Genomic DNA, 26,871 nt, shown 5'->3' on the forward strand with positions numbered 1-26,871 from the left:
TTGATTTTCTGTGATATACTATGAATATAATGTGGGCCATTTTCACACCACCATCTGTGATATGGGGATCACGGTAGTGCTTCCTGCAGAAGGCTGGTGGGAGGTACATATAGCTGATACATGTGTGCCTCTTTTTTAAAAAATATTTTATTTATTCATGAGAGACACGGGGGTGGGGGCAGACACACAGGCAAAGAGAGAAGCAGGCTCCATGCAGAGAGCCTGATGTGGGACTCGATCCCGGGTCTCTAGGATTAGGCCCTGGGCTGATGGTGGTGCTAAACCACTGAGCCACCCGGGCTGCCCACTTGTGTGCCTTTTATCTTGTATATATTGATGTATTCTTGGCTATTGGCATTGAAAGAATAGATTCATATCACTCCACTGTCAGTTTCCTAAAGTGGTAGATATATCCCCTCCTCATATAATTTCTTTTCACTAAAATTCAACTCTGCTGGGATATTCTGAGTTTGTCATTAGTGGACTTGGAATCACTAATAAAATTTGTTTCAACAGAAGGCCATGTTTTCCATTGTGGGCTGCACCAGGTGTGTAAATTCTGAGGTTTTGTTGCTGTTGTTAGTGCTGTTCAAATAAAGGGATCAGGGATCCCTGGGTGGCGCAGCGGTTTGGCGCCTGCCTTTGGCCCAGGGCGCGATCCTGGAGACCCGGGATCGAATCCCACATCGGGCTCCCGGTGCATGGAGCCTGCTTCTCCCTCTGCCTGTGTCTCTGCCTCTCTCTCTCTCTCTCTCTCTGTGTGTCTCTCATAAATAAATAAAATCTTTAAAAAAAAAAAACAAATAAAGGGACCAGACCAAGGTATTGTTAAAGTTCTGTTTCCTAAGGAAAGTTGAGGAATTACATTTTGAAAATCTACAGATTAAAGACATGATATCATTTAATGATTGACATCTATTGAGTGGCCAACCTCTGTCCAGTCCAATTCTAGGCTCTGTGGATCTGTGAGAGGCAGCCTGACCCCTGTTTTTAGCTCAAAGGCTCCACTTAAGCCATCTGTGGTGAGACGAGGGGGTGGCTGCTGGACATAGGACTCCTCTGGTTTTCCAGGTGGTTTAGTACTACCTTTGATAGGACCTAGTAGCCAACGTATGCCAATATATTTAGAAGTCAGGATAGAAACTGTGGAGGGCTGTTTTGGGCCCCATTAGGTAAGAGGTGATATAAGAGGCTCCAGTGAGGAGGTCGTCCAAAACAATATCAATATCAGGTTAAAAAAAAATTGTAGCCAGAAGCTACATCCAAACCAGTCATTTATCTTTAAACCATTTGTTTTGTCTCTTTATTTTGTGATAGTGGTTTGCTGTGGATAGTTTTTTTTTTTTTTTATGGCTATAGTTAGAAGAAATGTCATTATAATTCAGGAATCCGAGACCTAAAGTCTCCATGGTCCTCAATAAGAAAATACTATAACAACATGCGTGAATCAGATACCTGTTACCTTGCATGGAAGGGAAGTAGGGACCCCCATTCTTAGTGAAGTGTGTTGTCTTGAGACCTTGGTTTTCTCCAGATGTACCTCGGCTATAGGACAAAAAGGCACTCACTCACTGCATAGCCTTTGACACTGATTATGTACTGGAACATGCCCTTGTTTTGTAAGTGTGCACCTGTCTCCTTTTAGGAGTAACTTGAGCTTTAGGAGCAGGGATTACATGTTGATCACTGTGTCTTTCCCCCTGCCGTTATTATCTGTGGACCAACTGCCTTACAGTTCCTCGGTAGCTCCTGTTTAAAGACTCAGTCCAGGGGTGCCTGGGTGGCTCAGCTGGTTCGGTATCTGCCTTCTGCTTAGGTCGTGATCTCAGGGTCCTGGGATCAAGATCCACATGGGCTCCTTGCTCAGTGGGGAGTCTGCTTCTCCCTCTCTCTCTATCCCTCTGCCTGCTGCTCTGCCTACTTGTGCGTGTGCATGCTCGCTCTGTCAAATAAATAAAATCTTTGGGGAAAAAAATGTAAAGATACGGTCCAGGGGGCAGAGTATCAAGGTTCTGTTTGTTCTCTTAGCTCCCTGGCCTGAAGTGTGTTCCTGTTTCTCCTTGATTCATTAGCACTCTAGTGCTATGCAGTGCTCTCTTAAGGAAGGAAGCCTGATCTAGACCTCCTAACACAACTCTATCTTCTGTGGCCCTACCCTAGTCTTGATAAGCTGAGGGTGTTAATTTTTGTAACTAGTCTGTCCTCCCCATATTTTTTATTGAGAGAAAGAGCGCATGTGCATGTGCATGCACGAGCTGGGGAGGGGCAGAGGGAGAGAGAGAATCCCAAGCAGACTCTAGGCCAGTGCGGAGCCCAATGCAGGGTTCTGTTTTACAACCCTGAGATCATGACCTAAGCTGAAATCAAGAGTCAGACACTTAACCAACTGAGCCATCCAGGTGCCCCAATCTGCTTCCCCTATTAATAAGGTCTTGTGGCTATAACATGTACATGCTGTCTTAACTACTGGCTTCTTTAGCCTAACATTAAAATGTGAACTTTCTATGTCCATAAACTTCTGTAACATCCTTTTCAATGACTGCATACTAAATCATTGTATGGATTTGTCGTATATTATTTAGCTAGTTCTTTTTTGTTGGACATTTAGGTTATTTTTAATTTTTTATTGTTATAAAAGATTGCAGTACACATATCTTCTATGATTTCTTGAAAAAAATTTACGGAAGTAGAGTTGCTAGCTCAAAGCACCTCCTGAGGCTCTTTGATAGCCACAACCAGTGTACTTTAAAATGTAGGGGCCACAAGGCTCTCCATAGGCTTTTAAATCATAACTTGTAATCAGGGCTCATTGGTTATCAAGAATATAGAGATCTTAAACAGGAATGTTTTGATTTGCTGGATTTATACAAGAAGTCCAAGCCTGGAGATTTTCTGTGAATAACAGGCCTAACTAGAGGTGCACTTCCCATATATGCTCTCCTATAGCAGCTTGCAGGAACATGGGCCACATTAGGGAGCACACAACTCTTTTGCTTCAATTGGATGCTGACTTGTTATTGTAGACAGGATGAGTTTTACTTAAGTTTCAAATCAAACTAATTTCTTGGAAGTGTCATTGATGACACTAAGATTGCCACTAAGATAATGAGTCTAAACTTAAAAGATGAAGCAGAGAAACCAAGAGGAAGAATTTGGAAATCAAGCCTAGTCCTGCTATAGACATGAATATTTGCACTTCTCAAAATGTGGAGTTCTCTGAAAGAAACTACAATTGTAATTTGATTTTTTTTTCTTTCTTCTTTATAGGTATCTCATTCAGTTGCTAAACTTATATTAGTTAATTTCCACTGGCAAGTTGCAGAGATATTGGACAGGTAAGGAGTTTGGGGGAAGAGGTGGCATTGCCTGTAGCTTCTTTCCCTGCCCATCCACCCAGTGGTGATTATTGTTTATGTTTTGGAGTATATCTCTGTAATGTGCATATTATTTATTTAAAACACTGGATCATATTTTATTTCCTTTTTTCCTCGATATGTGGAGAACGTTTTTCTGTAATTACATCATATTGTTTCTATCTCAGTTTTTTTTTCTTTTTTTTAAGATTTTATTTATTTATTCATGAGAGACCCAGAGAAAGGCAGAGACATAGACAGAGGGAGAAGCAGGTTCCATGCAGGGAGCCCGATGTGGGACTCGATCCCGGGATTCCAGGATCATGCCCTGACCCAAAGGCAGACACTCAACTGCTGAGACACCCAGGCGTCCTTCTACCTCAGTTTTATTGCTGGCTCAGTATTTCATTGTATAGATGTTCTATGCTTTTTCTAAACCCCTGTCTGTTCAGGCTTTTTTTTTTTTTTAAGAATTGATTTATTTATTCATGAGAGACACAGAGAGGCAGAGACACAAGTAGAGGGAGAAGCAGGCTCCATCATGCAGGGAGCCCGATCCGGGACTAGATCCCAGGACCCCGGGATCACACCCTGAGCCAAAGGCAGATGCTAAACCGCTGAGCCACCCAGGCATCCCTTGTTCAGTTTTTTTATGCCATTGTGAACTTGTGATCAGTGCCCTCCTAGATAACAGTTGCCAACATCTCCATTTGTTTCTTTTGAATATATCAAGTGAGGAATGCAACATACTTTTGAATATTACCTTCAGGAAAAATAGGCCAGCTTACCACCAGAACCAGACCTTTTGAGGCACAGGTTTGGAATCTTAAGATGTCCTAGAAGTTGTCAGAAGGAGGGATTCATCCTCCCGCTGTGCCCTCTGGGAAGAGTCCCTATGCCCCACCAGAGGCATGTGCTTCTGTCTAGCATAGGATTTCTCATCCTCCGCACCCATGCCATTTTGAGTTAGATAATTCTTTGTTGTAAGGCCACTGTTCTGTGAATTGTAGAAAGTTTGGCAGAATCTCTGGCAGGATCCATTTGAAAAGACGAAATCACAAAAATCAGCAAAAGACAGAACAAACATTTCATAGAAAAGAAAGCATAAACAGCCATTAACATAAAAAGATGCTCAACCTCCATGATAATCTGGGACACTGAAATTAACACCCCAAGCCTTTGAAATAAAAAATGCCTCCAGACATTTCCAAATAACCCCTGGAGAACAAAATTGCCACTGGTGAGAATCACCCAGTCACCATCCCTGCTCTTTCATGTACCAGTGAGTCTTCCTTTTTATGGTGTGATCCATTTATCTGCAGAAGGTCATGCCTTTGCTTCTCCAGGCTAAATATAATGAATGGCTGTACCTGCTGGAGCAGCTCAGCCACTCAGGAAGGAGCAAGTGTGCTCCTGATTTCACCAACTGCACTTTCACTCTCTATACCCAAGAGACAAGTACATTTGGATAGACTTCTAGGTGAACTTCTGCTGTTTGCACTGCTGTTTCTACTACCCAGAATTCTGGACCCATGTAGGTGCCAGCAGTGGGGTATTTCTCACTGCCCAAACTTGGTAGCCTAACTTGGAAATGGACAAGATAGCTGAAGATACTAAGAATACTAGTGTGAGAAATAGGAATAAAAGCAGTTGAAGGGGGCAGCCCCGGTGGCTCAGCGGTTTAGTACCACCTTCAGTCCAGGGCGTGATCCTGAAGACCCAGGATCAGGTCCCGCATCAGGCTCCCCTCATGGAGCCTGCTCCTCCCTCTGCCTGTGTCTCTGCCTCTCTCTCCCTCTCTCTGTGTGTCTCCCATGAATGAATTAATAAATAAAATCTTCAAAAAAAAAAAAAAAAAGGCAGTTGAAGGAGGCGTTCTGACTAGGGAGGAATAAAGAAGTCACATATATAAGACATTCTTCCCTGCTCAGATTCTTGCTTTCTGGGTAATGCATTTTCCTAGGTTTTGTGTGACACTTTTATTGCCACATGATAATTGTTTTTGTTTTTATTATTTCTAAAGATTATTTATTTTAGGAATAGTGAAGGGTAGCAGGGGGAAGAGTAGGGGCGGGGCGGATTTCAAGCCGACTCCTCTTGTAGCCTGATGTGATGCTCTGTCCCAGGACCTTGAGTTCATGATCTGAGCCAAGATAAGATCAAGAGTCGGACACTTAACTGAATGTTAAGTCTGACACTCAACTGAGCCACTCAGGCACCCCTGTTTTTATTTTTAAATCCATGTATCCCATACTTCATTTCAGAAAGGCATTATTTATTATGAAATGTTTCTTTTTCAAAAGTGTATGTATGTGTGTACACGTGTGTGATGTGTGTAGGTTTTAAAGAATGATAAAGCAAATATACTTAAGTGTCCACCCAAATAAGAAACCCTCTGACCTTTACTCAAAAGCCTCTGGTGGCAGTTTCTTCCTGGCTACACCCCCTTCCTTCCTCTCCAAAGCGACCAGTATCTTGAATTCAGTATTGATCATTTTCTTACTTATTTTTAAATTATATATCCTTTAGTTTTGTATGGTTTGTGTGGGTTTGTTTTTGTTTTTTGTTTTTAAATTTATTTATTCATGAGAGACAGAGAGAGAGGCAGAGACGAGACATAGGTCAGGGGGGAGAAGCAGGCTCCCTACAAGGAGCCCGATACAGGACTCCATCCCAGGACCTCAGGATTATGACCTGAGCCGAAGGCAAACGCTCAACCACTGAGCCACCCAGGCGTCCTATGTTTTTGTTTTTTAAGTAGGCTCCTACATGGAGCCCAACATGGGGCTTGAACTTAGGACCCTGAGATCAAGACCTGAGCTGAGGGATCCCTGGGTGGCGCAGCGGTTTGGCGCCTGCCTTTGGCCCAGGGCGCGATCCTGGAGACCCAGGATCGAATCCCACATCGGGCTCCCGGTGCATGGAGCCTGCTTCTCCCTCTGCCTATGTCTCTGCCTCTCTCTCTCTCTCTGTGACTATCATAAAATAAATTAAAAAAAAAAAAAAAAAAAGACCTGAGCTGAGATCAAGAGTCAGATGTTTAATCAACTGAGCCATCCAGACAGCCCTAGTTTTGTATGTTTTTAGAACTTTACAGACATGGAATTGTGCTGTGTGTGTTCTTCAACTTTAAAATGAACAAGGCTACATTTTATGACATCCTATCCATATTCCTGTCAAAAACCATTTATGAGTTTTAGTTTTTTTGCTGTTACAAATAATGCAGCTCAGGTAGCCTGGGTGGCTCAGCGATTTAGCGCTGCCTTCAGCCCAGGGCATGATCCTGGAGACCTGGGATCGAGCCTGCTTCTCCTTCTCTCTGTGTCTCTCATGAATAAATAAAATCTTAAAAAAAAAAAATGCAGCTCTGAAAACTCTTGTGCATGACTTCTAGGATCATATAAATTTTCTAGGGTTGAATATAGAAAGTAAGGGTGTGTCCCTTAGCTTTTACTAAATGGCAAAATGTTTCCAAAGTTATTGTACCACATTACATGCCCACCAGTGGTTTATGAGTGTTCCTGATACTGTCAAACTTGAAGTTTTACAATCTGGTTGGTATAAATGGGCATATAATTGTGTCCCCGATTATTATGGAGGTTGAGCATCTTTTCATGTTAGCGGCCATTTGTGCTTTCTTTCTTGTGCAATGCTTGTTCTGTCTTTACCATTTTTTAATTGTCTTTCCAATGGGCTTGTCTTTTCAAATGGACTTGTAGGAAGTTTGTTTATTCTGAATATCAGCTTTTTGTCAGTTATATGTGTATTGAATTATCTTCCATTTATACCGTGGCTTTTCACTTTATGGTGTGTGAACTGAACTTCTTAAATGTAAAATAATTGTCATAATTTGTCAGTTTTCCTTTATGCTTTGCATTTTTTAAAGTTTTTATTTAACCAATCTCAATGCCCAACATGGTCCTTAAACCCATAACCCCTAAAACAATAGTCGCATACTCTACCAACTGAGCCCACCAGGTGCCCCTGCATTTTCTTTGTCTTAATATATCATTCCCTGTTCCAAAGATACAGAGATTATTTATTTGCCTGTGTTCCCAGAAAGGAATTGAAAACAGATATTGTCCTTCATAAGTATTTTTCTTACAGTTTGGTGTCTTTGAAGCAGGGTTATTATTCTCATACCAATTGAGAGCTAAAAAATTGAAAGAGAAAAAAGTATTTATACTAAAGTAAGAGGGAGCTTGGTTCTGTCAAAAGGAAGTTAGAGACAAAGACACTTGAATATAACCACGGCACTTGTTGGTCCCTTCTGGTTTTGTTCAGAGGTTAAAATGTTAGTCTTCATTTCTGAATCCCTTTATTTCTGCTTTTTGTTTTGTAGATACAAGTCTAATTCTGCTCAGCTGCTCGTTGAGGCTCGAGTTCAGCCCAGTCCCTCGAAACATGTGAGTGTCTCCCACTTGAGCAAGGCTTCTGATACACATGGTTTTTGCTGTGGCTTATGGTGTTATTGACAGCCGTCTTTCTGTGTTTATAGTGCAACATGCCTGAGGTTTTTGTTTAAATATGGGCCTAAATCTTCCATTTCCATTATAGTTTAAAGAGTTTCCTTGTGGATGAAGAATAAATCCTTGCCAGTCCTGGGACCCTCTTCAGCCTCACCTTCCTCTTTACACTTACAGCCTATACTCCATTTCTGCTAGGTTCCTTGGTGTTCCCAAGCTTACTGCACGCTTCTTTGACTCTGCTTGTGCCATCCCTGGTCTGGAATGTCCAGATCCTGTCCCTGTCTTTGCTTGTGGGAATGGAACTCACCTTTAAAGACCCACATCAAGCTGTCTCTCACAAAGCCTGTGATCTCTCCTCTCCAGACACCTCTAGTTAGATCTTGAAATCTTTACACGTGTGATGTAGCAATTCACTTATCTTTTCAGCTCCCCTACCAGACTGTGTGTGCTTAAGAATAGGAACCATATCTTATAGTGCATAGCAATTTCCTATGTATTTAGGAGTTTAACAAACATCTGTCAAGTGAGTAAGGGCCATGTCCTCACTCTTTAGGAGGGAGAATTGGGGCTCCAATTACCACATAACTTCCATAGCTCTAAAATAAATTTATTATTATTAAAAAAAAAAAAAAAACAACTTCCATAGCTCTGAGGAGAACATTTCCAGGGCATACTGGATAAACATGAAAATACAGCGTTTTCCCTCTAGTTGTTTTTTGTATTCCCAATGAACTAACTAGAACCTAATGTAAACCTGTTGTGGACTTCTCCATCAGTTTGTGTCTTGGATCAGGGGCCCCATCTTGTCTTTGTTTACCAGTTCATATAGCATGGCATGATTTCTGAAGTTCAAGCTTTGCAGTTATTTTCCCACACCCAAAAGGTTTATTTCCTAGTAGAAGCCTTCCTCGTCCCTCTAAATTAATTGTATGTGACATCTCTGCAGTGTGTTAAGGATGAGTTGTGACTTAGTAAAAACTGTAATATTTTGTATTTTGAGCATGTCCGTGTGGGAAAAGTGCACTATCTTTGACAAGTAAACTTGCAGTGTGGGCTTGTTAGAAGCTTCACATGCTTAGCTGAGCCTCTGAAGAACCTCTGTAGTACTTACTGAGGGCAGCTCTTTACACTGAATGGGGCAGTTTATAAACAAAACCCTGTAACATCTAAAAGCAGAAGTTGGACTGAATGACCTCCAAGGACTTTGGCAATTTGGAAATCCCAAGTATTTTATTTTATTTTATTTTATTTTATTTTATTTTATTTTATTTTATTTTATTTTATTTTATTTTATTTTATTTATTTTATTTTATTTTATTTTATTTTATTTATTTTATTTATTTATTTATTTTTTTATTTTTTTTATTTTTTATTTTATTTTATTTATTTATTTATTTTATTTTATTTATTTTATTTTATTTTATTTTATTTTATTTTATTTTATTTTAATTTTATTTTATTTTAATTTGTTTATTTATTAATCCTGAGCTTTTTAGCCTGGCATTATAAACTACTGTAAGTCCTTTCAGCCTTCCTTTGCCTTTCTGAATCCTAGTGATTGTGCAATCCCAGCTCATGTGCCACATCCTTCAGGAAGCCTTCTTGATCTGTGCTTTAGGTTCAGAACTTTTAGAACCCACAGAGCCCACACATTGCAGTTGAGTTCTGACACTTGTTGCAGAGTCAGCTTTACCTATCATGCACCTAGCTGCATGTGGCACCCCTATAGCCTCCCAGGATCTGAAGACTCCTCGTTACTCATTTGGCTCTGCCTCTCCCCAGGTTCCCACGGCCCACCCCCCTCACCACTGCGCAGTGTGTATGCAGTTTGTACGGAAGGAAAACCTACTTTCTCTGGCCTGTCAGCACCAGTTTTGCCGTAGCTGCTGGGAGCAGCACTGCTCAGTACTTGTCAAGGACGGCGTGGGTGTGGGTGAGTCTGCTGCAGAAATTGTACAAGGCTGGCATGAAGTATTTATCTTCAGGTTTGTCCTTGTGGGTACTCAGGTCAAGTGTGTGTTTTCTTTTGAGCCAGATTAGGGTTTTTATTCTCAGAACCATTAGTTTCCAAACACATCAGGCTAAACAATGACAAAGTTTTCCCTAATCCTGAGCAAAATGAGAGGATTAAGGCTTTTGTTTGGGCATATATGTATAAATTTCATGCAAGGTGAAATTTTGAGAGAACTCTCCTATTAAGCTGCCTACCCTATCTTGATGCCCCAAGCAGTAGCCATCATTCAGAAACACTCAAAAATTGCTGTTGTTTAAAGTAACATAACACAAATCAGATTTGGTGATTGGTTATAGGAGTGTTTGTCATGCTTTGACTTGATGGTATCAGAACTCAATTAGCATCCAATTAATGGTATCTACAGAATCTCATTGTGTTGGTTAGTAATCACTTGCACATAATATTAAATATCACAAAATGAAATTGTTAGTCAAGAACCGTATAAGAATCTTTTTTTTTTTTTTTTTTAATTAAGCTCTGTGCCGCCGGGGAGGGGGGCGGGGCGGGCTTGAACTCCCATCCCTGAGGTCAAGAATCACCTACCTGGAAAAAAAAAAAAAAAAAGAATCACCTACCTGTTCTACCAACTGAGACAGCCAGGTGCCCCAAGAACCATATAGGATTTTTTAGATGCTACTGCTTTTTCAGTGGCTGTTTGTGATATATATGTAATTTGAGGTAAATTCCAGTTGTGTCCACTCCAAATATATTAATTTTTCTCTCTCTTTTTTTCCTTAAATAAATTCTGTGGCTTCAGAGGTTTCCTGTGTGGAATCTTGAATTTGTTGGTGGAACTCAGTGGGAAAATATATATTGTTGTGTCTTCTGCAGTGCAGTTATCCATCATGTTGTCTTTGTTCAACAGGAGTCTCTTGTATGGCTCAGGACTGCCCACTCCGAACTCCAGAGGACTTTGTATTTCCATTGCTGCCGAATGAAGAATTGAGAGACAAATACAGGCGCTACCTCTTTAGGGACTACGTGGAGGTATGACTAGCCCCTGTCGCATGTCTGTCTTCCTGAGCCTCCTTTCCATCACATGTTCACAGTAACTTTATAGATGAGCCTGCCATTAGGTGCTATAATTTGAAGAAAGAGCTCTGGCTTTTACAAAGTGGAGAAGCCACTAGAGTGGTAGTGAAGAACACAGGCCTTGGAGTCAGACCGACATGACGTGAATCCCAGGTCTGTTACTTCCTCACTGTGTAGGCTTCCACCCATTATTGTACTTCTCTGAGCCTTGGTTTTCTTTTGGAGAATGGTCTGCCTTCCTCACCTTCTTCACAGTTGCTTAAATAAGCTACTGTATGTCAGGGACTGAACACTAGTCAGGGCTATGTCAGGGCTGTTTGGTTTACTGATTTAGAAAGCACAGAGAAGGGGTTTTGCTTCTTGTGCAGCATGAAAACTTGCCCGTGATTCCAGCGTGGTCAGCTTTGGATTCCCCCTTCTCTATTGGGCTCCAAGATCAGGCTTGCTGCCCCCATGCAATGTAGTTCTCATCTTTATTACTTGAACCTCAGCTTATAAGATTATCTGATGGGCTGGGTATTCTCATTCATGAGCTGTAGAATAACATTCCCTTGTTCCCTGGGCTGCTTGCTGCCTTTGGTTTATGCGTGAGGGTCACTGAGCCTCTCAGGGCTTTTGTTTTTAGGTAAAATTAGTGTGTAACATTAAATTAGTTTCAGGTACACAGCATAATAATTCAATATTTTATATGCTACAGAGCGATCACAATCTAATTACCACCTGTCACCCTATAATAGATCCCTTTCACCCATTTCACCCACCCCATAACCCCCTTTCCCTTCCATTCCCTGTATCTTTGAGTTTTGTTTGTTCATTTTGTTTCTTAGATTCTGCACAGAAGTGAAATCATACGATATTTCTCTTTCTCAGTCTTAATTTCACTTAAATAATACTTTCAAAGCATGGGTGATTGGGCTGTGTTCCTTTCTAGACCTGGTGTTTGTGCATTCATCTCACAGACACAGTTCTGTACTCCATTTTGTCATCTACCCTTAGATCATTCTAGTGAGTTACTACCTAGTTTTGGCTAAACATTCATACGTCTTCAGTATCTGCCTAATGCTATCCTTTGTGACATCCTTTCTGAATTCCTGTAGCCCCTTGATAGAAGTCATCGGCTGGAAGGACAGAAGGTGTTCGAGCTCTCAGGGAAGTCTGATTTGGAAGCAGTGACTAGGGGATGTCCTCATTGTGTCCCCTTGGTGTGTTCACAGAGTCATTACCAGCTCCAGCTGTGCCCTGGTGCAGACTGCCCTATGGTTATTCGGGTACAGGAGCCTAGAGCTCGCCGAGTACAGTGCAATCGGTGCAACGAGGTGTTCTGGTAAGAGTGGGTGAGAGTGCTCAGCAGCCCTGGGCTCCTGCTTTGCCCTTCAAAGTACCACTGGTGTTGCTATAGATGAGGGTGGGGCTGGGAGAGGAGAGACTGGGCTTTGAGAGACTAAACTGCAGCTCTGCTCCAAGTGGGCAGGGTATGTATCCAGCATCTCATGTTCCACGGGATGTTTGATAATGCTCAGTCTGGAAACAAAAAAGTAGCACAGGTTCTTGGAGAATGTGCTATAATTTATGCTAGTGAGACTCATGGCACAGAGATTTGTCTATGTGGCTGTGTATGTGCCTGCACAGATAATCACATATTGCTGTGTATGAAAGCTCAACCTTCAGTGTTTGACTCTTTCTCCATCTTGGCCTTAATAGGCTAATTTTATAGCTCTATAATTCATAAAGGTAGTTTACATCTACTTGGGGTTTACTCCATTCAGTAGATATTGGGGATTGCTAAAATGTACTGAAGGCTTACCATGGGAAAGACACTATTCTCATCACTTTACCTTCATTGTCACAAATGTGTACAATTGATACTGTTACCTTTATGTTATAAGGGAGGAAATGGAGATACAAAGCAATGATAGAGCCATAATGTAGGTCCACATCTGTGTCTGTCCCTAATCATGCCTCCCTAGAAGATTCACGGTGGGGATTCAGAGAAACTACATGAAAATGTGGTGTGTGTGTGTGTGTGTGTGTGTGTGTGTGTGTGTGTGTGTTCTTGCCTTTAAGACACTGTTGAGGGAGTCTCTGGCTTACCAAAGATGAAGAACCACTAACATAAGGGTGCCTGGGTGGCTCAGTCAGTTAAGCATCCAACTCTTTTTTTTTTTTTTTTTTTAAGAATTTATTTATTCATGAGAGACACAGAAAGGCAGAGACACAGTCAGAGGGAGAAGCAGGCTCCTCGCAGGGAGCCCGATGCGGGACTCAATCCTGGGTCTCCAGGAACCATGCCCTGGGCTGAAGGCAGGCGCTAAACTACTGAGCCACCCAGGGATCCCCAGCATCCAATTCTTGATCTCAGCTCTTGTCTAAAAAAAAAAAAAAAGAAACACTAGTTCTCTCCTTCTTTTGTGTCCCACATTATGAACATCTTTCCCTTGGGCATAGGTTAGGCTGTTTGCTTGAGAGCCTTTATTAGCCAGAGGTGTGTTCACTTGGACAAAAGAGAAATTAAAAACATGGAAGCCTAGCCCAATGAGTGTTGGAGTGTTTTTCTTTTCTAATTTTAAGTTTCAGGCATTGTCAGATATATCATCCCCCTGCAAACTGAACAAATTCTGTCATGTGTACATACAGTGTGCATCTGGTTGGGAGCTAGTCAAGACTCCCAGAAAGTGGATCTCAGTTCTGCCTTGGGTTTGAGCTGAGTTATCGTCTCAGAGCACCTCACTATGCCCTTTAAGAGGCTGGACTCTGAATTTGACATCTTTTCAGAGAAGGTTGACAACACAGAAAATATTTAAGATGGAATCATTTTATTTGGGTTTATTAAGAGTATGTCTTAGAAATGCTTAGATTGAAGAGAAATTCATGCAGTATTTCAGTATAACCCTGGGTAAGTAAAGATCCCAAAGGCCTTGAGAGGTGACTGAACATCTTTGAAAAGCTCTAATTCAGGATCTGTTGGCTTGGACAGAAGGAAAATTGAAAACATGGGACCCTGACCTCACAATTATTTGAATCTTTTTCTTTTCTGGTTTTTAAGTTTCAAGTGTCGTCAGATGTATCACGCCCCCACAGACTGCGCCACAATCCGGAAATGGCTCACGAAGTGTGCAGACGACTCTGAAACAGCCAACTACATTAGTGCTCACACTAAAGACGTAAGGACTGTATCTTACCTGTCATGGATCTGCCCTCCTTAATGCTGCCTAGGGCCTTGCCTGGGAGGCTGGCCATTTGAGAGCAGAACACCCAGGGCCCCAGGGCCCTTGCTGGAGGCTGCAGACCCTTGCCCAGACTTGGCAGAGTTTGCAACGGACTATCATAGTATGTGTGGGGTGCATTTATTTTAATAAAATACTGAACTGCCTGATAAAGTTTGACCTATAGAGTGACTAATTAGAAGAAAACCAGGTGTTCTTTAATATCTCCTGGGCTTTAACAGCCCTGGGAGGGAGGTGGTTGATAGCAACATATAGTAAAAAGCAGGGCTCTGATGCAAGCCCAGGCATGCCCAGTTCTCATTCTGAAACTTGCCATGGGAAAGCATGGCCTTCAGCCCCTTGAGCCCCAGGTGACTCAGCACCTACCCTGTGCCAGTCATGTGCTGAGTTGCTGCACTCACAGCAGACCTGTGACCGTGCCCTCATTAAACATAGTCTGCTTCACAGCAGTGGGAGAGGAAAGTGTCAGCTGGTCTCTGCGTTGCTGCCTGGGTTGTGGCATCTTTTAGATGAGAGCAAGTGAGCTTTAGAAGTTGTTTCCTTGCCCTGTTGTGGAAGCAGAAGTCCAGGGAAGCTGAGCAGGACTTAGTCCAGTGTGGCAGCTCTTGTGTTGCTTTGGCATTCTTCCCAAGCAGGAAGGCTTTGTGCTGACTCAGCTTGTGCTTAATCTGAGCAGCCTCGTGGCAGAGACAGATGGTGGAAGACTTAGTGGGGCTCAGCCAGTACTTGGAGTGTTTCAGAGCCAAACGTGCTGACCTCATTTCCTTGAATTGCTGTTCCAGCCTCAGCGACCCGCCACATTTAAGTGAGATGCTCCTTCCCAGAAGGGCTCGCACGATGAGCTACTGGGCACGGGTGCCAGGAGCTTTGTGTAATTTGTCTTAGAACCAGCCTGGTGGTGCGTGAGCCTAACGGCGCCCTTCTGTCTCCTCAGTGTCCCAAGTGCAACATCTGCATTGAGAAGAATGGAGGCTGTAATCACATGGTGAGCAGAAGCCTGTACTCTTTGCATATGTGCCATGGAGCCTTTGGTCAGCTTGCCCTTAACATGTTCTCTTTTGTTTCCCTCTGACAGCAATGCTCCAAGTGTAAACACGGTGAGTCCCAGGCGTGGTGCAGAAGGCCCAGTGGCACAGTCTGCGTTTCTTGTGCAGTGGGTCTCCAGTGCTCATTTACTGAGTGCTTTTATGGTGATGTGACAAAGGGCAGCCTCAGTCACTTAAAATAACCAGTCTAAAGCGGCTCTTGATTTTTTATTTACTCCTTTCCTCTGGTGCCTCCTGCCATCTTGCTGGCACATATAGTCAGAAGTCAAGATTGGTATGACTCTTAGACCTTCATGATCCTCAGTCATCCAAGAAGATCTTAGTATGTTCTTTTTATTTTTGCAAAGGCAGGTAAGTAGTGTTGGACTTATCTGTGCTACCTTACAGATACCTATTAGAGCAGGCTGTTTTATTGGAGGGAGCAACAGAAGAGTCTTCCTTGGAGGGTTTTTTTTTTTTTTTTTTTTCCATGGAGGTTTTTACAAAGTTTCCATAAGGGCTTTTGATTTGGCCTTTTAGGTCTCATTCATCCATTGGGGAAGCTTACATAGAACCTATTGGTTTTACTTTGCTTCCTGCCAGATGAAGTAAAGAAATAAAACTCCTTCAGGTAGAAAGTATGTCCAAATAGGTCTCTTACACAGCAGTTTCAATGCTGACCAGGAGGCCCTGAGGGTATCTCTTTGTAAGGGTCCATCTAATGCTATTCCTGTGTTTTCCCAGGAAACACACTGTGATCAGAGTGGACATGGCAAGGCATTAGAAGAGAACAGTGACTGTGAAGTATAGAATGAAGATAGGCTGCTGGTAGTGGCATATTTCCTCAGTGGTATCCTACTCTGTCGTTGTGTGTTTGAGTGACAGGGATGTGTATCATCCACTTAGAACAGTGCATAAGACTTGAATACGGTTTAAAGAGAAATGCCAAGTGAACACCCCAGTACCCATCACATTCCTAGTACCCAAGAAGTCCTCTGTGTGTCCCTCCCCACAGTCTCTCCGTCCTTCACCACCCAGAGTTAGTTGCCATCCCTTGCATTGCTGCATAGTTCGACCACCTCTACCGGCAACCCTAAGCAGTGTAGTAGTATTTAATTTTTTTTAAAAGATTTTATTTGTTTATTTATTCATGAGAGATGCAGTGAGAGAGAGGCAGAGACACAGTCAGAGGGAGAAGCAGGCCCCATGCAGGGAGCCCGATATGGGACTCGATCCCAGGTCCCCAGGATCAGGCCCTGGGCTAAAGGCAGTGCTAAACCGCTAAGCCACCAGGGCTGCCCTGTAGTAGTATTTAAGACAGTAACAAGGCCCACCTCCTCGATTAAGGAAATAGCCAGTATTGCTGCTGTTCAGTGAAGGTTCCGAGAAGAAAAGTGAACAACCTCTGAGTCTCTGGGTCTTGCTTTAGCATCCCCCAAGTTTTGTAAGAGATCCTTTGGAGAAGTCAGTGAGCCAACTTGAATCCTGGGAAATAGGGTTTACTCGCTGTCAGAGACAGGATATAGATCTGGCCATCTAACAGAACTGTGGTTGGCCTTTCTCCATTAGGCCATAGTAATTGTTAGATGTTGAATGTTGAGTGGATCTTTATTTTTTTCCTCTTTGCTTCCTCGGTATAGAAGTAGACTCATAATTCTGAGTAGGAACTCTTGGTAGCAGTTGATTTTATAGATGTGTTCTTTTAAATTAAAAAATGACAAAATAGGGGAAAGCCTTTATTCTCAGCTTCATGTACAAAATCTTCTTAGGACAGATGTCTTGAGGGTAGGAGGTAGTCAGGAGGGCAAACATGTTTTGGACAACCAGATGGGCCTCATTGGACAGGTATCTGCTTCTCTCAATGGCATTGACCATCAGCATTATACGGTCAGCATCTGCCTGTGTTGGGTTGAAAAGGTACCAAGCTTATGTGCTCATGGAACTGAGAATACCCGCTGGCTATTGTTCATATTGGCAAGGAAAGGCTACAGGGACAAAGGGATGTGACAAAGAGGAGAGGTGCACATTCCTTCTGAAAAGAGACACTCTTAAATTAAGAGTTCTGGTCAAGTGACAACCCCACTTCACTCCCCTTTCACAGGATCTGTCTGTCCCACTGCTTTGCCTTTGGAGGAATGTGGGCTTATCTTGTGGGTATAAATTTCTCTTTCTCTATTCTTTGCAGACTTTTGCTGGATGTGTCTAGGAGATTGGAAGACCCATGGCAGCGAGTACTATGAGTGCAGTCGGTACAAGGAGAACCCCGACATTGTCAACCAGAGCCAGCAAGCCCAGGCCAGGGAGGCCCTCAAGAAGTACTTGTTCTACTTTGAGAGGGTAGGCATCTTCTCCTGCAGCTGCTCCTCAGGGATGGGCTTCTTCCAGCTGGCCTGCTGAGGTAGAAGTCCCAGACTAGTGTGCCAGTATGTACACACAGAAGTCAGGAAAAGTAGATTCTGCAGTGGACCTGAGTGATGCTTCCATAAATGTGGCTTTTGGGTTCTACAGGGCAAGCCACGACCAACAAAGCTCTTTGAATGGTGGGTTGAAGGACAATGAGGGGGCCATCAGATAGTCTTTTTCCATTTGGTACCATCTTAATCAGATTTAGAGGGCAATTCCTCCCAGGAAGACCTTTCAGAAGCCCACAGAGTACAGCACATTTGGTTTCTTTTCTTTAAGATTTTGTTTATTCATGAGAGATAGAGAAAGGCAGAGACATAGGCAGAGGGAGAAGCAGGCTCCCCACAAGGAGCCCGATGTGGGACTCGATCTCAGACCCTGGGATCACGCCCTGAGCCAAAAGCAGACGCTCAACCACTGAGCCACCCTGGCATCTCGCACACAATAGACCAGTGGGTACCTAACTTTGTTTAGTCCTCAGGGCTGAAGCCCTATTGCCCTAGATGGTAGAGTGATCTGGCAGGCAAGCAGCTAGCTGCTCAGGACAGGGTTAGTAGTGTGGGCTGAGAAAGTCTCCCCCCTCCTGGGGGACTGAGTCTGAGTGGCTCAGTCCATTGGGTGGCCGACTTGTGGTTTCAGCTCAGGTCATGATCTCAGAGTCCTGGGATGGGCCTACATCAGGCTCCACGCTCAAGAGGGAGTCTGCTTCTCTCCCTCTCTCTGCCTCGCATGCTCTCTTGCTCTCTCTCTCTCTGTCTCAAATAAATAAATATTTTATTTTATTTATTTTTATTTTTTTTTAATTTATTTTTTTATGATAGTCACAGAGAGAGAGAGAGAGAGAGAGAGAGGCAGAGACACAGGCAGAGGGAGAAGCAGGCTGGCTGCATGCACCGGGAGCCCGATGTGGGATTCGATCCCCGGTCTCCAGGATCGCGCCCTGGGCCAAAGGCAGGCGTCAAACCGCTGCGCCACCCAGGGATCCCTCAAATAAATAAATATTTTAAAAAGAAGAGAAAGTCCTCCTGCACTCTCAAGGACATACAGTCCCCATAAGTTAGATGAAGCTGTGGCCATGCTGTGCCAACCAAGGTGTCTATTCTGAACTTCTGTCTGGACTTGTGCTCCTTCTCTGTACCCTGTAGTGGGAAAACCACAACAAGAGCTTGCAGCTGGAGGCACAGACATACCAGCGGATTCATGAGAAGATTCAGGAGAGGGTCATGAATAATCTGGGGACATGGATCGACTGGCAATACCTACAGAATGCTGCCAAGCTCTTGGCTAAGGTTTGTACCACCTCACTCCTCTGGTCCCTGGCCCTAATAGGCCCAGATATCTGAGGATGGGAGGCACTATAGGGGGCAAGAGAACACAACACTTTGTGTGGCTCTGCATGCTTCTGCTTCGAGGTCTGTATTTCCCTGGGCTATGACCACTGAGGACCCAGTCTGCTGCTGGCTGCCAGGGGATTTCCAAGAAAATTATTCCACTACCTCAGGGAAGGAACTGCAGGAAAAACTAGAGCCCTTTTCTTCTTTTGTCCCATCCATGCCTCACTCAGGAGAAACTAAGATTGTCTTTGGACAAGTATTGAGATAGATGTGTGGACTCTGATGTCCAACTTGAGGGAAGAGCCATTGAGGCAGCTGCTGGTAATAAATGAGTTTGAAAAAGGAACTGTGGGTGTCCTGTGACCATTTATGTTCCAGCTTTTCCCATCTTGTCCCTCAATTCATCCTGGGGCGTGGCCTCATCTCTTTTGAGCCTATACCTATAGAGCCAGGCTAACTTGCATGGTTGGGTAAGAATTGCAAAAGCCACCTGAGATGTGTTGAGGTTAGGTTCACTCGTGCAGATGTCTTCTCTCTTCTATTGTAGTGCCGATACACCCTGCAGTACACTTATCCATATGCATACTACATGGAGTCTGGACCCAGGAAGAAGCTGGTAAGGCCAAGCAGTCCTCCTCTCTGCCCTCTTAGCTTCAGAGGTAGCTTTGTCTACCAGCACTTCCCAGGAGAGTGGAGACCAGACCCTGGTTATTGGGAGGTCAGAACAAAACTGTCAGTTTTAAAAGTTCAGTTCTCCTGGGGCTGAAATGAGTGGCTCTTAATTTTGGCTCAGGTCATGGTCTCAGGGTCGTGAAATCGAGCCCTGCTCATGTGAGCTCTCTCTCTTTAAAAAAATAAAAAAGATTATTGGGGATCCCTGGGTGGCGCAGCGGTTTAGCGCCTGCCTTTGGCCCAGGGCGCGATCCTGGACACCCGGGATCAAATCCCACGTCGGGCTCCCGGCGCATGGAGCCTGCTTCTCCCTCTGCCTATGTCTCTGCCTCTCTCTCTCTCTCTGTGACTATCATAAATAAATAAATAAATAAATAAATAAATAAATAAATAAAAAAAGAAAAAAGAAAAGAAAAAAAGTTCCCTTCTAAGCATCTCTAAAATAGACCTCAGAGCCTGGCATTTGTTTAATATTAAGGCAGATAGACCAAAGCCCCTGAAGGCCATAGTTATAGGGCGACTGGTTAAAAAGCTCTGTGGCCACTTAGAAGTCTAGCACCCGTGGTTTTGGAGGTACCCAGCATATGCATTCCTAAATTTTAGTGGACTTTTTAACATCTTTGTTTAATTCTTTATCTTAGATATGGGCTGTTGGCCCTGATTATAAAGTAATTCATATTATTGTTTAAATGTTGGAGAACAAAGAAAAACATTGACATCATCCATAACCTCACCAGAAAGACATGGCCACTGTTAGCATTCTTCTGCCTTTTAACATTATTTCTATGTTTTGTTTTTTTTTTTTTTTTATTTCTATGTTTAATGTTAATTATATGCATGATATTCTTTTATTGTTGCAGTCGTCCTTATTTACCAGATTGGTAAAATACCTTTAAAAAAAAAAAAGGGTTGGGATCCCTGGGTGGCGCAGCGGATTGGCGCCTGCCTTTGGCCCAGGGCGCGATCCTGGAGACCTGGGATCAAATCCCACGTCGGGCTCCCGGTGCATGGAGCCTGCTTCTCTCTCTGCCTATGTCTCTGCCTCTCTCTCTCTCTCTCTCTCTCTCTCTCTCTGTGTGTGTGTGACTATAATAAATTTTTTAAAAAAATAAAAAAATAAAAAAAAAGGGTTTATTTATTTATCCATGAGAGACACAGAGAGAGAGAGGCAGAGGCACAGGCAGAGGGAGAAGCAGGCTCCATGCAGGGAGCCTGACGTGGGACTCGATCCTAGGTCTCCAGGATCAGGCCCTGGGCTGAAGGCAGTGCTAAACCGCTGAGCCACCCGGGCTGCCTGGTAAATACCATTTTTTAAAAGTACATAAGTGTTTCATTATATGGTTATACCATCAGCTGGAGCATTCATTGTTTCTCTTTTGCATTATTATAAACAAGATATTGAGAAACATTTTGTGTATAATTGTACAATGGATGTACAATTACTAAGTCAAATGGTTTGAATATTTTTAAGACTTGATTTTCAAAAGGGCTGAAAAAATGAAATATTCAGTGAATACCAGGTCTGTGAATATACTCTCTGACTTGTTTTCACAGCAACTATTTCACTGTATGTTAGGAATATTGTCTTCAGTGGCTGAAATTTTTCCCCTTTTTTGGGGGGGTGGAGGGTGAGTTTGGCTGTACCCCCAAGTGACTGTACTCTTCGAAATGCCTTTTGATTGGGTTCTGGCTCTGGCTCCAGGAACTAGCACTGCTCTCTGAGGACAGTCTCAGGGTTGTCTGTAGCTCATGCGAGCCTGAGGTGCTGCGTCTGCCCCTCCCATCTGCAGGCCCTGCCCTGGCTGCAGCCCCTCTCCTTTTGACCCTCCTGCTCTGCCCATACAGTTTGAATACCAGCAGGCTCAGCTGGAGGCTGAGATCGAAAACCTGTCATGGAAAGTGGAGCGTGCAGACAGCTATGACAGAGGGGTAAGTGCTTGCCCCCTTCTTGGTCCCTCTGTTGCAGGCCAGGGAGGACTGGCATGTGAACAGAGGACAGGGTCATTACGAGCATGTGGACTGGAAGCTGCTGTGGAGAAGGGTGGGAAGGGCAGTACCTCTGATCCCTCGAAGCCCCTGATGTCGTGGGTGTGGCTGTGGCCGCTCCATGCTCTTGGGGACTGGGCCATGCAAGCACCATCTTGCTTCCCTGGTGCAGGACTTAGAGAACCAGATGCATATAGCAGAGCAACGGAGGAGAACCCTGCTGAAGGATTTCCATGACACCTAGATTGGGACTTGGACGTGCTGGAGTGAGGACGATGTGGCTGCGAGGCCTCCCGGCTGCTGAACTGCATGCTGCAGGCTCTGCCTTTCACCACCTCAGGCAACAGCCAGGGCCCCACTCCTGACAGACACTGGCCACACACCTCTTAGTCCATTTCTGTTTTCTTCTCATCTTTTCGCTTTTTGTTTCTACCAGGGTAGAGGCCATGTTGAGTTGGCCTCTTTTCAGGACTTTTAATTCCCCCTGGATGGTTGTTGGGAGGGAGGGAAAGTTTTTTCTGAATGACTATTAATAGTATTAGATCATTACAACTTATGTAATTTTCAAAGGTTGTATAATTCTACAAAAAAAAAAAGGAAACCATAGAATTACACAGAACCCTTTTTAAAAATAAATTGGCATTGGAGTGTTTTACCCTCTAGCTATTTTACTTAGAATGTAACATATGCTGCCTGCCCACCCTGCCTCAGAATGTCTCCTGTAAGAGGGCCCAGGGTGGTGGTCGTCTCTGTTTTCCAGACTCTCATGTGTTTGGCCGCAGCTGGTGTCTCAAGGGAAGAGTGTGGGTAGCAGACAGTAGGGAACTGAGTTGGCCTGTGTAATGGGCATGGAGCACAGGGAATCGCAACATGCTTCCTGCCTGGTTCTTTGGGAGCCATTTGTGGTCAGGTGCATCTGCCTTACCTTGAAGTGAGGATGTAATACGGAAAAGGGCCTTGTCACAAAGTGGTGTTGTCTCCGATGGCACTGTGTGTCTGTGGGCTCATCTTTCTTTCAGGTTTACCCAGGTCTGGCTACTGAGACCAGAGCCCACGGCAGAGCATATGTAGGTTTGTGGCCCTCCAGACCAGGGGACATGAGTTCAGCAGTGTTTTCTTTTGTCTCCTAAAAATAGAGATCTACTTTTAAAGGGAATTATTTCCCAAAATAAATTTGTTTTACCTTGGTCCCTGCTTTTGTGCCAGTGTTCCAGTGATGTAACTAACTAGGTTCACACACACCTATCCATACCTAACATGGTCCTGCTACACTGTTCTCTGGTGAACTTTAGGGTCAAAGTTCAGCATGGCCCTCCCAAGGGCACAGGTCTTCTTGGCTCAGGGGCCTTGTTTGCACAAGTAGTTTTCATGTTATCTGGAATGTGTTCTGTGGCTGCTCTGAGGGCTGGGTGCTCTTGCCCCTGCCTGGCTCTAGCCGTTGGAGGACATCATCTCTGGGTTCTGGGAGTCTGAGGCCAGGAGGGTCCTTGGTCTGTGGTCCCAGCTACTATGCTAGAAGGGCTGACCAGGGGAGAGGGCCAGGTTTTGCATAGTTGAGTGCAAAGAAACAAGTAGTTTGGTGATATCCTGCCTGTTCTGAACCTGGTCCTGTGGGCCTTTTAAAAGTTATATCTGTGATTCTTGGGGCTTTTGTGGCTTTGTTCATTGCCTCCATTCTGAGGCTAGCAGAGCTGTCTGTACCCAGTAGGGCCTCCTTGACCTCCTGAAAGAGTTGTTTGGGAGGTCTTGTGAATATTATGTTGGAAGTTCTTTGATGTTCAGACATTTTCACCTCAGTCAGCAATTTCCTAGGTACCCTGTTAGCTATAAACTGAATCACTCTTGAAGACACAGGACAGCTGTGATTCTTGGGGTTGTGGGGTACACAGCTGGCTGCAGGCTCCCTGCCTCCACCCCACCCCCCAGGTTTTGTCTCTTCCTGTCATCTGCAAGGGAGGGACTGTGGAGTGGAGTGGGAGAACAAGTTAGGAGTGCAGCAAATGGAACAGCAGGGAGCTCACTGAAGGAGGATCCTGGCATCTGGAGCCTTTACCTCTCTATCTACTCCTTTCAGTGTCACCACCATGGCAGAGGCGTTGTAGCTCTGCGCCTTAAGTCACACCCTGGGCATCCCTGGGCATTTTTTGGACTGCATAGCTACCACATAGTGCACTTGTTCCCAGCTGTGGCCCTGAGCACTGGAGCTGTAGGAGGTTCTGTGCCCAGACTGTGGCCTGCAGCCCTTGACCTGTGGAGAACCTTTTGTGCCCCCGTGGCTATCCTTCGCCAGCATCATCAGGAAGATGGGAAAGGTCAGGCAGAGTTTTCTGCCCTACAAAGGATAGAAGATAAAGGAAGGCACAATGTTTTCATGAATTTACCATTTATCTTTGTTTTCTTCAAAGAAAAAGTTGAGGCAACGTCATCTGCTCAATGTTGAGTGGTTTATTCAAAATAAAGTTTCTGATTATAAAGTTGTGTAGAGTCTTTCTTCCAAATTACCCCCTGAGCCTACACCCCAAGGGATTCTGGCTGGTGAGTACCAAATGAGGGCCTTCCTGGTGATCAGCCCCCTCCTCTAGAGAGCTGTGAAGGTCCCACTGAGACCCTCTGTTCTGCCTTTCTTTGGCTTTCTGAGGGCACCTGCGGAGGGAAGTGGTATATCCTGGCAGTTTTTGCTTTCCTCTCCCTCCCTGGGTTGCAGGGCGTAAGCATTCCCCCCACCACAAATAGATCCTGAGATAGTGGTGGAATAAAGACCCCCTGGGTCCTTCAGATGTGAATGTATAGTGTGGGGGAGTAGCTTCAGAGGGGCTCTGGGGTTACAAGGATAGAAGTCTAGACAGAAGCCTGAGTGTATAGAGTTTAATTCCCAAGGATTGAGGACAGGAAATGGGAGTTTGGGTTCTTTTTTTTCTTTTTTTCTTTTTTTAGATTTTATTCATGAGAGGCAGAGACACAGAGGGAGAATCAGGCTCCATAGGGAGCCCGACGTGGGACTTGATCCCCCAACTCCAGGATCACACCCTGAGCAGAAGGCAGACGTGCTTAACCACTGAGCCACCCAGGCATCCCAAGGGAGTTTGGGTTCTGATTGAGGGGGTCCACATTTGTGGTGGCAGCAACTTCAGTGATCGCTCAGGGGTGAAGGCTTTAAAGCTCTGGAAGTATGTCTGGGGCCAGCAAGGTAAAAGAGGCCCTAGATACTACCAGTCTGAACTCCACAGCTGCTCATCCTTGGCCCTCTGGTGTGCCAAGCCCCATGCATGGCACCTGGGCATACAGTGGTATGCAAAGGGTCCATGGACTCTACCCTCTCAGGGCCTCCAGAACATGAGCACAGATGGAATTGGTCACTAGTGAATGTGTTCACTGAGGCAGCAAGGCCCAGGGTGAAGGGTCACTCCCGTTGATCATGGCCTTGGCACCATACCCTTGGGGATCTTAAAAATGAGCAAGAGGGATTCCTGGATGGCTCAGCAGTTAAGCTCTGCTTTTGGCTCAGGGCCTGATCCTGGAGTTCAGGGATTGAGTCCCACATCGGGCTTTCTGAGAGGAGCCTGCTTCTCCCTCTGCCTGTGTCTCTGCCTCTCTCTGTGTGTCTCATGAATGAATAAAATCTTTTTTAAAAACCATGAACAAGAGAAGATAACACATTCTAGCAAAGTCTAGAGGAGGGATTTTCCACGTAGTCTCCAAGGGTTCGTGCAACAATCAAGAGTAGTGTCCCTATACTGGGCCCTATTTTGGGTAATGAGGACAGCTATTTGATCTTGGCTTGTTAGCCGAGTTTAAGTCCCCACAAGACAGTCACAGTACACAAAATAGGAAGTAATTTGCCCAAGGTCACCGCTAGTAAAACAACAAATATTTGCTGTTAAAAACTGGAAATATGGGACACCTGGGGGCTCAGCAGTTGAGCATCTGCCTTTTGCTCAGGGTGTGATCCTGGAGTCCCGGGATCAAGTCCCCCAGTTTCCCCACAGGCAGCCTGCTTCTCCGAGAACTCTGCCTATGTCTCTGCCTTTCTCTCTGTGTCTCTCATGAATAAATAAAATCTCTTTTAAAAAAAAACTGGAAATATCCAATTTTCGTAATAGAGATTGGAACACTGTTTAGCCCAAGGCCCAGATGTGACTACATCAGCAGTTGACTTCCATCCCTGTGAGGTGAGCCAGCCTGAGGGTGAAAAATCTTACGGCCCTTTTACTTTAAAAAAACAATAAATTTAAAAATGGGGTGCCTGGCTGGCTCAGTTGGTAGAGCATGGGACTCTTCATCTCCAGGTCATGAGTTCAAGCCCCATATTGAGTGTGGAGCCTACTTTTAAAAAAAAGAAACCTTATGGCCCTTAGGTGGCAAAAGGGCCATAGGTTTTAAAAAGCCAAGTTCCAGTTTATGATGTGGTTTGAAATTCCCACAACTAACAGCAGGTGGAGCAGAACTAGACAATGAGCACACCCACCCACCCCCTTCACCCCTAGTGCCCCAACAGGCTTGCCTTCTGTTGTCTAGTGATGGTTAGGGAAGGAATGGTGCATGGCAGTGGGCATAAGCAACTTGGATACAATAGATAGGAATATGGGAGAAAGGGATTCAGAAAAATAAGGAATATGAGGATTTTGTGGTGATCTAATTATAAATATTAAAAGGCTAAAGAGGAAATGGGTCTCAACCTTCATCCTTGGTAAAACTGTGGCTTGGTGGGTTGGTGTTTTTCACATTAAAGAACTTAGGAGATTAAAAAAAATAAAGACATTTAGGAAAGTAATACAATCCAGGGACAATTTACTTGCTTTGATTTAATTTACTTGCTTTGATTGTGCTATGCACTTGGAAGTTGTGGGACTTCTGACCTAACTCGAGTGGATTAAGGACAAGCTGCAGGAAATTTGGACGCTCCTAAGCAGGTAATAGAATTTTTTTCCATTTGAATCAGGAACATTTCTTTTGTGAGCATTCTCTCTCTCTCTTTTTTTTTTTAATAAGATTTTATTTATTTATTCGAGACCGAGAGAGAGAGAGAGAGAGAGAGAGATTGACAGGGACATAGGCAGAGGGAGAAGCAGGCTCCACACAGGGAGCCCGACGCGGGTCTCCAGGATCACACCCTGGGCTGAAGGCGACGATAAACCACTGAGCCACCCGGGCTGCCCTCTTTTGTGATCATTCTGTGTGTGTATGTTATGTATGTGTTTTAGAATTCATTTCAAGGAGCAGGGGCCAGGCCCTTGCTGCCTCTCTATCTTTATCTCCATGCACAGAGTCCAGGCTCGCCTGATTACCTGCAGAGCTGTCATTTCCCACTCCATCTGAAGCAGAATGCTGGATCACTGATAGTGTTTGGTCAGCATCCCAC

General features: G+C 44.2%; 1 protein-coding gene across 4 annotated transcripts in view; it reads left to right on the plus strand.

Moving 5' to 3' along the window:
- ARIH2 (ariadne RBR E3 ubiquitin protein ligase 2) overlaps positions 1–22,167 on the plus strand; it is a 49,077-nt gene extending 26,910 nt beyond the window's left edge. For 3 of the 4 annotated variants that reach the window (XM_041761978.1, XM_041761979.1, XM_041761981.1), the window contains 13 exons: positions 3,268–3,335; positions 7,696–7,759; positions 9,605–9,755; positions 10,702–10,823; positions 12,083–12,192; positions 13,912–14,029; positions 15,027–15,077; positions 15,168–15,189; positions 17,303–17,454; positions 18,666–18,809; positions 19,402–19,470; positions 21,372–21,455; positions 21,685–22,167. In XM_041761978.1, coding sequence (XP_041617912.1) covers positions 3,268–3,335; positions 7,696–7,759; positions 9,605–9,755; positions 10,702–10,823; positions 12,083–12,192; positions 13,912–14,029; positions 15,027–15,077; positions 15,168–15,189; positions 17,303–17,454; positions 18,666–18,809; positions 19,402–19,470; positions 21,372–21,455; positions 21,685–21,756 — 1,227 coding nt within the window. In that variant the 3' untranslated portion in view covers positions 21,757–22,167. Of the gene's footprint in view, positions 1–3,267; positions 3,336–7,695; positions 7,760–9,604; positions 9,756–10,701; positions 10,824–12,082; positions 12,193–13,911; positions 14,030–15,026; positions 15,078–15,167; positions 15,190–17,302; positions 17,455–18,665; positions 18,810–19,401; positions 19,471–21,316; positions 21,456–21,684 lie in introns of those variants that run through there. The other variant, XM_041761980.1, reaches the window with a different exon arrangement.
- Positions 22,168–26,871: the final 4,704 nt, after the last annotated feature.

Source organism: Vulpes lagopus, chromosome 7, assembly GCF_018345385.1.
Source record: "Vulpes lagopus strain Blue_001 chromosome 7, ASM1834538v1, whole genome shotgun sequence".
Classification (NCBI taxonomy): domain Eukaryota; kingdom Metazoa; phylum Chordata; class Mammalia; order Carnivora; family Canidae; genus Vulpes; species Vulpes lagopus.